The sequence below is a fragment of the Biomphalaria glabrata genome, chromosome 14 (genome assembly GCF_947242115.1).
Source record: "Biomphalaria glabrata chromosome 14, xgBioGlab47.1, whole genome shotgun sequence".
In the NCBI taxonomy this organism is placed as follows: domain Eukaryota; kingdom Metazoa; phylum Mollusca; class Gastropoda; family Planorbidae; genus Biomphalaria; species Biomphalaria glabrata.
This window is the reverse complement of record NC_074724.1, coordinates 12,763,997-12,779,480: the sequence shown is the minus strand read 5'-3', so window position 1 is coordinate 12,779,480 and position 15,484 is coordinate 12,763,997. Positions and strand designations below refer to the sequence as shown.

At 35.2% G+C, this 15,484-nt stretch overlaps 1 protein-coding gene across 14 annotated transcripts in view; it reads right to left on the bottom strand.

The window, feature by feature from the left end:
* LOC106073892 (abnormal spindle-like microcephaly-associated protein homolog) overlaps positions 1–15,484 on the bottom strand; it is a 122,446-nt gene continuing 106,962 nt past the window's right edge. For 9 of the 14 annotated variants that reach the window (XM_056010594.1, XM_056010587.1, XM_056010592.1 and 6 more), the window contains 7 exons: positions 15,176–15,354; positions 11,828–11,984; positions 9,966–10,067; positions 9,216–9,344; positions 8,440–8,598; positions 5,415–5,507; positions 1–2,086 (listed from right to left, as the gene is read on the bottom strand). In XM_056010594.1, the coding sequence (XP_055866569.1) occupies positions 1,079–2,086; positions 5,415–5,507; positions 8,440–8,598; positions 9,216–9,344; positions 9,966–10,067; positions 11,828–11,984; positions 15,176–15,354 (1,827 nt within the window). In that variant the 3' untranslated portion in view covers positions 1–1,078. The remainder of the gene's footprint in view (positions 2,087–5,414; positions 5,508–8,439; positions 8,599–9,215; positions 9,345–9,965; positions 10,068–11,827; positions 11,985–15,175; positions 15,355–15,484) is intronic. The other 5 variants (XM_056010598.1, XM_056010600.1, XM_056010599.1 and 2 more) reach the window with 5 other exon arrangements.

Here is a 15,484-nt window from a genome sequence, read left to right as displayed (position 1 = left end):
TTTTGGAAATGTGTATAATTTATTCAAATTAATTCCAATGTGACATAATTATAAAATAAAATAAAAAAAAACAATGACATCCAAAAGACTGTATGTAATCATCCAGTATGAAATAAACGTAATAAAATGTTTTAGAAATGGATCACAACTTAGTGATAGAATATATAAATACATAGGCTGTCCGTAATCAACTTAATAGCACAATGCTGTATATACACAGATCCCTCTTTTTTAATCCCTTCTAAATATAACGTATAAATTAGATTTCAAAAGAACTGTGTTAAGTTTGCATACTTAATAAACTTAGGTCCAAACTTCATAAATTATAATCAAAAATATGTCAAATAATACGCTGATTCTCTCTAAAATAAGAAATGATTTGGATGTAATAATAAACCAACATAGCTAGCGAAGGGTGTTGAATACACAAGTCAGAGTCTACTATTGTCATTCAACGTTTGAAGTTTTATTTCCGGCCATAAAGGTCTTCTATTGAATATTAACACGTTATACAATTGCATATAAGAGTGTTTGATCCAGCATTGACATTGGCATGCCAAAAGTCATAATACAAGAGAACTACAAATAACTCAAAATAAGAGACTCTCCAGACACTTCTGATGGAAGAGAAAAAGATATAAGGTGTTTATCTAACAACATCAACAGTTTCAACATCTAAACACCAAGTGAGGAATCATCTTACTACTCAAGCTGACTTATTACGTCTGTAATATAAGTGTGTTATCTTTATAATGAAATATAGATTCCGAAGTAACTTTTCCTATAAATGTAGTTATATGTATTTATAAAAAGTGGCATTGTATTTAGTAAACAAGTATGAACCTAAATCACAGAGAAGGCGAGAAAGATGTCAGATTGATTCTCTAAGTCTGTCTTCAGAACAAAACAACAAATTATTGGGTCTAGTTTACATTGTCCGTGGTAAATTTTTTGTTTTCTTTTCAATGAAACTAAGAGGAAGATATAGTCCGTCTCATTTTTAAGAAAACAAGTTTTTGTCTGTCTTTTTGTCTGTCTTAGAGTAATTTTAAATAGTTCAAAGAAATTGTTAGGGAAGTTAGTCTTCTGTCGTCTGGTCTTCTGTTTGATCTTCTGCTGTTGTGACATCGTCGGCTGTCGGGTCTTCGGCTGTTGGGTCTTCCGCTGTCTGGTCCTCTGTTGTCTCCTCAGCTGTTGGGTCCTCAGCTGCAGGTTCATCTGCAGCTGTCTCCTCGGCTAATGTCTCTTCAGCTGTTTGCTCATCCGCTGCTGTTTCTTCAGCTGTTTGGTCATCGGCTGCTGTATCTTCAGCTGTTTGGTCATTTGCTGCTGTATCTTCAGCTGTTTGGTCATCTGCTTCTTCTTCTACTTGATGGCTAGCTGCTATCTCATCCAATGATTCTTCACCAGCGGCAGCAGCACTCTCTATTTCTTGCTCTTCGACTGCGTCTTCGATGTGGTCTTCAGCTTCTACCAATTCACTCTCTTCAACTTCTATTAATGATGCACCCTCAGCGGCATGTCCCTCTACATCTCCGTCCTCTTCTCCATGCTGTCTTTCAGCAAGCATGGCCTTGACCTCTTTTCTCGCTTTCATTCCTTTAAACCCGGCTTGAATTTTAACAGCTGCCGATTCCATTTCTGGGCTATCTAAATTCAAATCTGTGGTGCTGTCCTCCTGAGTTTCATCTCTTTCTTCAGCACCTGTCTCCTCAAGTTCCCCATGCTGCAGCTTACCCCGAAGCTCTTTGCGAACTTTGTAGCCTTTAAACCCAGCCTGAATCTTTGTAGCCGCTAGGTCCGCTTCAGGACTGTGCAATTCCTCATCGGCTTCACCTCCAGCGTCGTCGGCAATTTCATTGTCTACCCCGCCCTCCTCCATCTCAGTCTGGTCCTGGTCTGCTTCTTTGTTGTCCTTCAGCTGTCTCCTGGCTCGGTAGCCACGGAATCCAGACTGTATCTTGACAGCTGCCTGGGCCGAGCTGTCGTCAAACATCATCTCGTCCACTTGCACCTCGTCGACGTCGCCGTTGTTGAATGTGTCTCGGGGGTGGTTGTCTGAATCATTGATATCGTCTTCACTTTTCTGTTCAAAGAAATTAAACATAGTGAGATTGAATGGCAAGACTAAATAGTCTGAATAATGAGACTAGATAGTGACTGAATAGTGAGACTGAATAGTGAGACTGAATAGTGAGACTGAATAGTGAGTCTGAATAGTGAGACTGAATAGTGAGACTGAATAATGAGACTGAATGATGAGACTAAATAGTGACTGAATATTGAGACTGAATAGTGAGACTAAATAGTGAGATTGAATGGCAAGACTAAAAAGTCTGAATGATGAGACTAAATAATGAGACTAAATAGTGACTGAATAGTGAGAACTGAATGACGAGACTAAATAGTGAGACTGAATAGAGAGACTGAATAGTGAGACTGAATAGTGACATTGAATAGTGAGACGGAATAGTGAGACTAAATAGTGAGACTAAATAGCGAGACTGAATAGTGAGACTGAATTTATTTTTTAAAGTGTTCTGAACACATTTTTTTAAACAGAAACAATAAATTTCAAAAAATTCTCAAAATATTTAAAACACGTCATTTCATTATATCATTCAACACATATCATATTCATTAAAATATTTAAGTACGTAGTCATTTATTAAGTTCACAAATAAATAATACAAATAATAAAGTTAATACTAGTCCCATTGTTTCTAAAAAACTATTTTCTGTTCATTATGCAGCATGCATTCACCTCACACACACATGAAGACCTCATACAAACAGGAACACTCCATCTACAAATAGTCCTCATATACACACGAAGACCTCATATACACACGAAGACCTCATATACACACGAAGACCTCATATACACAAGAAGACCTCATATACACACGAAGACCTCAGTTACACACGAAGACCTCATATACACACGAAGACCTCATATACACACGAAGACCTCAGTTACACACGAAGACCTCATATACACACGAAGACCTCATATACACACGAAGACCTCATAGACACACGAAGACCTCATATACACACGAAGACCTCATATACACACGAAGACCTCATATACACACGAAGACCTCATATACACACGAAGACCTCATAGACACACGAAGACCTCATATACACACGAAGACCTCATATACACACGAAGACCTCATAGACACACGAAGACCTCATATACACACGAAGACCTCAGTTACACACGAAGACCTCAGTTACACACGAAGACCTCATATACACACGAAGACCTCATATACACACGAATACCTCATAGACACACGAAGACCTCATATACACACGAAGACCTCATAGACACACGAAGACCTCATATACACACGAAGACCTCATAGACACACGAAGACCTCATATACACACGAAGACCTCATATACACACGAAGACCTCATAGACACACGAAGACCTCATATACACACGAAGACCTCAGTTACACACGAAGACCTCATATACACACGAAGACCTCATATACACACGAAGACCTCAGTTACACACGAAGACCTCATATACACACGAAGACCTCATATACACACGAAGACCTCATATACACACGAAGACCTCATAGACACACGAAGACCTCAGTTACACACGAAGACCTCATATACACACGAAGACCTCATATACACACGAAGACCTCAGTTACACACGAAGACCTCATATACACACGAAGACCTCATATACACACGAAGACCTCATAGACACACGAAGACCTCATATACACACGAAGACCTCATAGACACACGAAGACCTCATATACACACGAAGACCTCATATACACACGAAGACCTCATATACACAAGAAGACCTCAGTTACACACGAAGACCTCATATACACAAGAAGACCTCATATACAAAGAAGACCTCAGTTACACACGAAGACCTCATAGACACACGAAGACCTTATATACACAAGAAGACCTCAGTTACACACGAAGACCTCATATACACACGAAGACCTCAGTTACACACGAAGACCTCATATACACAAGAAGACCTCAGTTACACACGAAAACCTCATATACACACGAAGACCTCATATACACACGAAGACCTCATATACACATGAAGACCTCATATACACATGAAGACATCATAGACACACGAAGACCTCATAGACACACGAAGACCTCATAGACACACGAAGACCTCATAGACACACGAAGACCTCAGTTACACACGAAGACCTCATATACACACGAAGACCTCAGTTACACACGAAGACCTCATAGACACACGAAGACCTCAGTTACACACGAAGACCTCATATACACACGAAGACCTCATATACACAAATAGATCTCATATATATATACAAAACTATTACACAACAGAGTGCTTAAGAAAATGCATGCCAATAGTTCAGACTAACAATTACCATAACGTATCATTAAGATTGCGACTCTTAACATGTCTTCGCAAGCTCAATCAAAATGAACAAACAGAACCACGCCCTAAAAGATGGACTGGAGCACAGAACTTGTTAGATTAACTACTGATCACCAAGTAACATTTAGAAATATCACCGCAGCCATGGAGAGGGCAAAAAAAGACAGTGAATTCGTTTAAATCGAGGTGCCAGGGAACATAGAGAGAGACTCGGAAACTAATGAACTAAACGTGTAATAAGAACATCTTTTATCAATGAACTTCTTTTTTTACTCAATTCCACGTTGGGGTATTTCGTATTTCTCGTTTTGTTCACGGACTTTAATCATTGTTGCCAAAAGTATTCACTGAAACATCGTAACTCTCTGCTATATTTTTTTATTCCTGAGACAATGTCTTTTTTTTTTTGTTTTCAACGATTTGTATTTTAGCTTGAAAGAAATCTAGACTTTAAGAGATTCTCTTTTGCTTTGTTCAGAATGTCTTTCAATGACATTGTTTGATGTCCTTTCATCGCTGTCTCTGCCTGGTGCAGTTCTCTGCAGGAAGGACTTTGCAAGCCTTGAGTATCTGTAATATGGACTATGAACATGCAGGGTTCTTTTTTTTTATATTGTTTTGGACAATTGTCATCAGATCATGATGAGGCCAAATAGACATTGGGTGCCTGTTTCGAACAGATCTCTGACCTAGAGACTAACAAATGTCTCCACCGTTAAAAAAATGTATAGTGCTCTGCTTTGATATAGATCTTCTTGTCAACATTTTTTTTAAAATATTAGAAATAAAAATAAGTATAAAAAGTAGAACAAACAAAAATTACCATTGTTCTCAACCACCTCTTTTCATCTCAAGTATCCATATTATCTTTCACCACAAAAGAAACTTGTAAGGGCTTCACAAAATATGGTGATGGGTGTATATAACAGTTCTACACTTATATTTTTAATAAAAGAAAAAGGAAAGTAGAAAAGAAATGTTCACCTACCGCTATAGCTTCTTCCCTTTCCTTGAGACCTTTAAATCCGGACTCGATGTGTTTGGCAGCGTTGCGAATGTCAGGGTCTTTCAAGTCAGTAATCTGAAAGAGTTAAACTAACGTTGTAAATGAACAAGACACAATGTGGTGTGTCTAACAATAAAGTGAGACGTTCTTACAATTTCAAGGTCACCTTGTTATTAATAATACAATTCACAATTTCAAGGTCACTTTGTTATTGATAATACAATTCACAATTTCAAGGTCACTTTGTTATTGATAATACAATGCACAATTTCAAGACTGTCACTAGAAGCACAATGCAAAGGGAAGAGAGAAAAATAAAGAAGGGGAATTATCTCTTATCTTCTTATCTTATATGATACAGACGTTACTTCAAAAAAAAAGAAGATGATTACATCCTACGCGTCATGCATTTAGTCATGCATATTAACCAATGACCTAAGTTCTGCCAAGTCACTGGTTTTCCTGGCTAGCTCAGGCAACCCATTCCATGCTCTAATAGCGCTAGGGAAGAAAGAGCATTTGTACAAATTTGTCCTAGCATATGGAACTTCATGTGAGTCTATGTCTTTGTGTCTTTCTGAGTATTTTATTAAATTTTTTTTATATTTTTTTTTATTTGAAGATTATGGTTCAGTGTTTTATGAATAAATGCTGCCTTACTGGTGAGTCTTCTGTCCTTAAGGCTTGCTAAATTTAGAGATTTTACTAAAGGTGTTACTCTAGTCAAATGTGAATATTCGTTTGTTGTGATTCTAAACAAGGCAAAAAAAAAAAAAAAAGGGAGGAATGGAGAAAGACGGTCGACTAATCTTGCCTGGTGCCCCAACGGTCCAACAGACTAAGGGAAAGCATGTAGCATGTGAATCTCATTGCTCTATTTTGTGTCTGTTCCAGTTTTTTAAAAATGTTCCTGAGTTGAGGGGTCCCAAATAGAAGATTCATATTCTATTATTGGCCTAATCAAGGTTAAATAACATTTTAGTTTTATGTTCTTATTTGATTTATAGTAATTTCTTTAAATAAACCCTAATGCTTTGTGTGACATTTTTTTTGCGTTTTTAGTCTGTGATACTGGTTTACCATGAATAAGATAAGTGGAAGTAATTTGTTTTATTTATTTTTTTTGTTACTCTTAATAACTGACATTTTCCTGGGTGGAAAGACATGCTCCAATTTGATTCCCATTTCTGTAATTCATCTAATTCTCTTTGTAAAATTTCTGTACCTTGTGTTGTTTTTATTGTTCTATATATTATGCAATCGTCTCCAAATAATCTGACTTTTGTTCCTGAAGTAATGCAATTTGGTAAATCATTTATGTAAATTAAAAATAGTAGTGGACCTAAGTCTGTTCCATGAGGTACACCTGAGTTTACTGTTATTGGTTTTGATTTAGAGCCATTTATTATTACAGTTTGTTTTCTCCCTATCTGAAAATCTTAAATCCACCGATGCATTGGACCATCAATGCTTACTTATTAAAATTTTTTAAGCAAACTATAGTGGTGAACTTTGTCAAAGGCCTTGGAAAAATCTAGTAAAATAGCATCTACTTGCTCACTATCATCTAAGCCTTTTGAAAAATCATCAATTAGTCCTATTAGTTGTGTTTCACATGATCCATATTTCCTAAAGCCATGTTGGTATGGTGTGAGGACATTATGTTTGTCAAAGTGGTTTATAATGTCACTACATATTATGTGTTCTAGGATTTTACATGTGATGCTGGTAAGTGATACTGGCCTGTAGTTTCCTGGGTCAGATTTTTCTCCTTTTTTAAAATATCTATTGGTTAGGATAATAACTTTCCCTGTCATGTAATTGGTAATTTAGATTGTATAAGCCAGTCAGGAGGACAATAAATGGAATTACTAATGCTATGGCGATGACATTCAAAAGTTATGGGGCAATAGAATATCAGCAGGTAAAGAATATAGAACAATTGAATGTATCTTGTGTAGGGTAAAATAAAGCCAGTTATCATAATAGAATGCCAGTTAAAATAGGGCCATATTAATTGATAAACGGCAATAGAAACTCAGTTGATAATGGGCAATATAATGTTGGTAATGTGCAATATAATGTTGATAATGGGCAATATAATGTTGGTAATGGGCAATAGAATATCAGTTGGTAAATAACATATAGAATGTCGATTGTCTTAGATAAACGGAATGTAAGTTTGGACCATAGCAATGCGATGTGACATGGTCAAAGGTAATAGAACTCAGTTGTTATAAAGCAATAGAAAATAATTTGGTATAGGAACAAAAATGTCAGTTGGAATAGTATGTCAGGCAAAGAAAATAACTTTTTCATAATGATAACAAAATGTTTAATTGTTTAAAAAAATTCTAATTAATAAAATAATATCTGTATTTTAAAGCATGATCAATATTATCTATAGCGTTTCATGTCTTTTGTTGTTTACTAAAAATGCATAATTATCATGGAAAATAAATTTTGAAATGAAAATGAAGCGAAATATAAAAAGATATATAACTATTATCAACAAATCAATAGGGAGTATAGTGATCACTATTAAATCTATGCAAACATAACTTACGATAAATTTCGTGAAGCTAGTGTCTAGTTCGACACACATGTATATAGACATAATTTTACAATACACGAACACATTGAAAGTATAACAAGAAATCAATAATAATAACAACATAAAATATCAAAAAGAAAGAGAAACTCAACTATTAATTTAACGTTTCTATAAATTAAGCTTGAAAAACTTCTGAAACAAAAAAATTAGGTTATTCAAAAAAAATTCATGCAAATTTTGTTGCATTTTCATTGTAGAAATAAGTTTAGTAAAATAATATTTAAAACAGCAAAAAGGAATTCTACAATAACTATAGGGGCTCTGCTCTAGAAAACAGTAGAAATTAAACTTTTCTATCATGCAGACTTGAAATCACATGCCAGAGAACTAGTAACGGAGTAAAATAAAAACCAGGTGGAGGTACTATGTAGGATTTCTCAGAGAAATCGGAACCTTTTCTTCCAGAATGTGTTTTCTGGTTAACAGTCCCCTAACGCCAGCTTGGATTTTTGTCGCTGCGTCATTGATTCTACTGTCATCGGTATTATCTATCTCAACCCCATCATTCATTTCTTGGGATAGCTCAACATTTCCCTCAATATTTGGAGTTGTCTTCTCACGAGAAGGTACAAGGTAGAAAAAAAGAAAAGATTATATAAGCATATAATGTAATTCATTACAACATATCAATAATAAAAGGAAATAAAACAAGACTAAGGTTTAAAAGGTTACATTTCTGATACATAACATATTAAATTTAGTATATCAATTAAACCGTGAAGAAGCTGATTCCTACTATATCAAGCTGATTTCTCATTCAATTATTGCAACTAGTCTTTCCAGTGAGATTCCCGCTGAAGTTATTCTATAACATTAGAGTTGGATGCTGGAATTCCCGTTGAAACCATGTCTTTTTCTTACTTCCCACGGAAAATGTCTTTGTTAAAAAGCCAAAGCCAAACTTAATTTTAAAACGATTACATAATTCTAAACAAAAATTCAACCGTTCAAATCAGAATTTTCACTGTATGTCAAATGAGCTAGCGGTTGTTTTTCAAAATATATCTAAATTATCACATTTCTAGAACAATCGTTGGAGACTTTCACGAAATAAAAAAAAATTGTATAAATAAAAGACATTAATTCAAACATATTACTGCCGAAGCCTGACAACAAAATCTTTAAAGTCCGGAAAATGTTTGAACGCAAATTATGGGGCTGAAACCAACCTTCCTTGAGTCCTTGCGCACCAAATGTCCCCGGAAATTGGCCTGAATTTTTGTCGCGGCCTGATTGAATACTTGGTCCTGGAGTTCAACCGAATCACTTTTTGATTTTCTGTGATTTTCGTTTTTGGCCTTAAGTGAAAAAGGAATGTGAATCAAACAAACAAGAAAGCAGAGAAAAAAAAAACACCCAAAGTTTCATCAACAGCTCTATTGAAGAGTTGTTTGAGCTCTAATTAATAGCTGTTTAAGATCTTTTGAAGAGTTGTTTAAGGTTAACTAAAGGGTTGTTTCAGACCTACTTAAGAGTTGTTTAAGGCCTACTTAAGAGTTGTTGCTATTCACTACCAAGTCTTGCATCAATTATAATGTTCGACACCCGACTCGATCAGAGTTGTGTTTACTGAGCGCCTAAGGGCAGCAAGTATCCTCTCAGATACCTCCTCCACTCACTGACACTCACACACCTTCTCGCACAAAAGTATGTTCTAAACAAAAAAAAACATATTTTCAGATATTTGAAGAAAGTAATTGATCTATTCTCTCGTGGCTCTGACCAACGCAAAAGAAACTCTTAGCACAACCCTAACCCACGGGCCTCTCCTACAGACAAGACTGCTACAAACTAAAACTGATTGAGGCCAACTAGCTCGATAGCCCGGCATTCTTTGGTCGCCTAGGCCTTACAATATTGCAGAATGAAAAAAACAACAACAAAACAGCAACAAAATTTGAAACTCTAAATACACAAACCTTTTTCATTTCTTTCCTAACGAGGTGACCTCTGAACCCTGCCTGGATTTTGATGGCAGCTCTTTCGTTATCCAGGAAACGTTTCATTTTGACGGCTTGTTTCTGGGCGTTGAATACGTCATGAAGAAATCACACAAACACACACACACGAATCGAATATTAAAACGTTTATATTAGTCAAACACACAGACACATTAAACGTGACAGTGACAGACAAAAGCAATCATTTGATAAACAAAGAGAAGCTTTTCTTTGATTTCACAATATCTTTGTTTTTTTATTTTAATTATTCTTGACTATATAAAGTTGTAATTTACTTCCGTTCAGGATTGTTTTCTAGTGACAGTTAATGCCAATCAAAGAGTCTTTTTTATGTATTTTGTTTTGTACCAAATGATTGATTTTTACATGCAGCGTAGCAAATGTTAAATCTGAAAATCCACGCCTAGAGAAGCCAAAATGTATCATGACATTATCATAGAATTGAGGCTGCTTGAAAGCAAAGTGGATTCCCAAATCAGATAAGTGTTTTAGTAATACATCGAGCCATTCAAAAGAAAAAACTGAATATTGTTAGTTATTAAAACTGCAAAAGATTCTTTGTGAGGAATGTTAATAAAAATGCATTAAACATAAAAGTTAAAATGTTACTCTGAAGCAAAGTTTATATGAGATAAAGATTGAAAGAGAGAAAGGGCAAAGTCCTCTCATTTTTCTGACATTTAAATGTGTTTAGGTCATAGTTTAGGTCATAGTTCGAACTTTAACCAGGGAAATAAAAAAAAAATCTAAAGACTGAACTTTCATTGTCAAAAGGAAAGAAACGAATGCATTGTAATTACAGATACCAAGTGTAGAACACTAAAGTTATTGTTTTATTTTTAAGAATCCCTATATTGTGCTGCCTATCTGTATTTAGAAACTCTGAAGCACTGAATTCAACAACAAAAGATAACTGGAAGGATAACAACTTGAAGATTTATTTTATGTGTTTGTGTGTGTGTATCTGCAACGGCCTAATTGTTCTAAATTATGATTTCTGAATGTACATTGTGAAACATTTTGAATTTATTATATGTCTGGCTAATTAATATAAATTCCATTAAATTAATATAGACTCTGGTAAATTAATCATACTTTTAAGCTGTAGCGGTGCTGAGACATGTTCACGTGCAGACGCATGTATAATCTCGTAATTCTAATAGTTTCAATTGCACCTCAAAATCCTCTTTTTAAAACTATTAAACTTGTGTTCTTTTCCTCTACACAATATCTATAAACTTTTCCAGCTCAAAATATTAATATTCAAAACAATTTGAACTACAATCAATTCATCTCATTCCGATCTACTTGCTGTCACCATATAGCTTCCTCTTTCTTTAGATTCTCCTTTTTTTTTAAAAGTTCCCCACTTCCAAGTTCCACATAAAATTTAAAAACAAACCATTACATCATTCTCTAAAAATAGTATTTTAGATTATACTACTACACCATTCCGAAATTTCTACAGACTCACTTCTTAATTTTTTTTTATTGTTTTTACTTTGTCAAGTTATAAAGACTTTGCCCTTCCTATATTTGTTGAAATGTATTAGATCCATTGATGCCCAAACTATTTCAGCATGGAGGGGGGGGGGATTACATGTTTCTGACAGATGTATCATGTCCACAATACCGCGAAAATATCGTTAATTCTATGATACCGATCTTGGCGGCTACATTATACTCTGCGGACGGGAGTTTTGGGGCCGGATATGGCCCGAGAGACGTAGCCTGGGCAACAATGTTTCGACATTTTATTACGCAGAAAAACATAATAACAACCCAGTGATAATAATTAAATTCAGATTGGATTCGTTTACCTCATCAATGGTGTCCTGCGCCTGCTGCCTGGCCTTGAAGCCTTTAAATCCGGATTGAATAAACGAGGCCGCCTTGACTACTTCCGGATCTGTAAGGTCTATGTCTATGCCGTCCACTTTTTTCTTCATGGCCCGCTCTTGTTCTGCCAGCTCAGCCCTGACAAAAAGACATCAGCATTTACAGGTGGCGCTGTTTTAGTCTAAGCTTTTACTTAACACTCAAGTGCAGCCAATGAATAGAGAATGAACATATTTTTGTAATGAAGAGTAAATATTAATAAGTGACTTATGAAGGACTCCAAGGTTGACTAAATTATACTTAATAATATAAAATACGAGTTAACAATAAAGAATTTGAAAATAGTAATGTAAACCATGAGAATATGAAAAAAAATACAAATGTAATATATATGAAGAATTTTTGTTTCCAATATGCAACTGGTAAATACATTTTTAAAAATTTGAAAAAAAAAAAAACAACAAAAAACAGTACGAATACAAAACAAACCCAGGATAGGCAACGAAATACAACAAAATATTGGACTTCGAAGACTTGGATAGTCATTGTTTAATAACATGCCTTTTATTTTTCGTTTTTAATACACTGGATAAATCCAGCCAACAATAAATGAATCTATTTAGCATGGTAGATTGTTTCGATGAATGGCTTAGTACAAGAGATGTTTTTGTATTAAATCTAATGCTATGGTTGCAATAAGTAGTTTCCTTTGTATAAAATAGTTCTACTAAACCATGTCCTCTTGTTAACACGTCAGAGGTAGGTGGTTGTGTCATCTGTGTTTGCCGTATCCCAGCCAGGAAAAGCTTGATCGACTATTCACTTATCAACAAATCTGTTCTATGCCAATGTAGAAAACCTTTTAAAGGCATGATCGTTAAACAACAAAACTACGCGAAGCTGCGTGTGTGTGCGTCTAAAGTGGTAAGCTCCAGCTTGGGATGTATAGCTGTATAATAAATGTCTTCCCTGGCTGGGATTGGTCAAAGATCAGTATTTCTCATTCTGAAGTGATGTTGAACCATTTAGGAACAGAAATGTATCTCGATTAAGTCGTTATATAATGTACTTTATTTACGATGTCAAAATGTCAAGATGTACTTTATTTACGATGTCAAAATGTCAAGATGTCATCTGTGAGACATTCCAACATAATCCTAACCGTTAAAATTTTAAAAGCAAGCATAACCTTATGGCTCATCTGCTAGAGCAGCTAGACAGACCTGCAGTCCGTTGGAGTTGATTAGGAAGATAGCGTCAAAGGGAGAAATGTAGAAAATGTCAACCAACCAATTAGACGATTTGAACGAAACATGTTTCTCTAGCACATCCAAGAAAGTTCACATCTTGCCAGCTTGTCATTGTATCCTGCCACAATTTCTACAAAGTATCTAATAACCAAACGTAGCGTGATTTTAGTAAGTCCACTATTAGTATTATTTAATTCTACTTTCCTAGCAAAGGAGTAGATGTGCTTGATCAACTTTGAAGTTCAACAGTTTAATAAACCTAAACATGGGTAGTGTTGCCTGTATATATAAATCTTCTTATTCTGAAGTTAATTTTCAAGATACTAGGTTTTAAAAAAATGTTGCACTTACTCTAGCGAGAGAAATACTGATCAACGATTCCACATGAGTTGAATATTCTTGTATCAATAAGCATGCAATTAAACAATGGGGGAGTTTAAAATGAAACTGTGGTATTAGAAAACAAATGTTTCATTTTGATTTCAACGAAGACAAAAAAAAAGGCTTGTGATAAAAAAAAAGCAACTAGTTTTTTCGTGTTTCCTGCTCGCTGTCTTGGCTGGAAGAGGCTTCAAGCTTTTCAGTTGTGGGCTTTTTCTTCCCAGACATCTCCCTAAAAGCAGTGAGAAAACGACACGGAAGTGAGAATTTCTACCCAAATAAACCCAGAATTCAGTGTTCATGGAGCGGAAGTTATGAACAAAAAAATGTCTGAACTTATTCTCAATAATGAATATCCAGTTTAAAGTCGACTCCCGCAAATACGAGTCCCAATTTATGAAAGACACGATTGCATTAAAAAAAAATATAGTGAAATAAACACGGTCCTGGTTTTGCTGTGACAGCGTCAGCAACTGAAATATATCCTTCGATACTTAATAAATAAAGCACAGAGCCAATTGCAGATTTACGACAAGAAAATAAAATAAAAAATACTTTTTAAAAAAGCTTATACTGGGAGTAGTTGTATCAATTAGTTTGGATTAGTCATGTAATTAAATTTGTAATAGATCTAGACTAGCAATAATAATTTTTTGCGATTTAAATATTTTTACAAATTGTTTTTGTGTAGTGCAATTTCATGCTTTTAGTTTTGTCATTATAGTATGATCCACTCACTCGTGTGTTGAACAGTTGGGGGGGGGGGGGGGGGGGGAAGGAAGGAGGGAGGAGAAGACGGGGGTATCTGCGTGAATGTTGCCGTGATTGCTTCTTAAATGCATTCATAAAAAACATTGCTGAAGGACCTGAATTCGAATCGAGGGCTCCAGCCTCCTCAAGCCAACACATTAACCTCTGTGCCAGCGGATCGCTTATAAAATAGAAGGTTTTATAGTTATCTATTGTTAGCTTCAAACTTTAAAGCGGCGACCTACAATGAATAAAGGGGACTAATTCAACTTATACCACAACATCAGTCAGGTAAAAATTTCTTTCCCTTGTTCCATAACAATATTAATTATATTATATTATATTAATTACCAATAGTTAATTAACTAATTGTTTATTTTTTTAAATCAATTCTTGTTTTGTCATGTAAAAAATATAATTGTGCTAAATTTCAGTCTTATCCGACATTGGGTGTGGGAGAAATCACGTGTACAAACATTTTACCAGACACACAGCCAGAGTGAGTTGATATCAGCTTTGTAAATAATAATTTCAAAACACTCACGTTTTAGTCCAAATAGTAACATAAATGTTTAAATACACAGTACAGTACATTATAAACACTCATATAACTCTTCTTTTACTTAAGTATAAATTTGACTTGATTTCTTTTCTAAAATATAGATAGAATTTACTATTAATAGCTCAGCGTGTTTGCATTATTTTAAAATTATTTGGATAAAAAAAAACCCCACGTCTTTTAGTTTTATAACGTAATCTAGCTTTGTGTGTACTTATGCTATTCTCAATCAAAATCACAAATTGTGTGTCTTTAAGTGCATATAAATAAAGTGCACACAGAGATGTGCACATAGACTTTGTCTATTGAAAACAAAAGACGCATCCCTAAAGTAGAACTACACACAACATGCACAGCAAGCCAGGAGACAAAGCCGAACCTTCTCTTACCTCATCTTTCTGACTTGCTCTCGGTCCATGTGACCTCTGAACCCAGACTGGATCTTGATGGCTGCCTGTTCCATGCGGAGCTCCTGGACTTCTTCCTTGGCTTCTTTCTGTCGGTACTGGGTCTGTATCAGGACTGCTGCGTTGTTCTGCTGCTGGTCAGTTCCGGCGCCTGGTTTCCTCTGCTCAAACACATCAGCACATGTTGTAATATATACATTATTGTTTTCTTCATTTAGGCTACATCACTACTAGACTTAAATATCTAAGATTTGTTCTCTTCGTTATTCATACATCACTTAATGTCTTGGC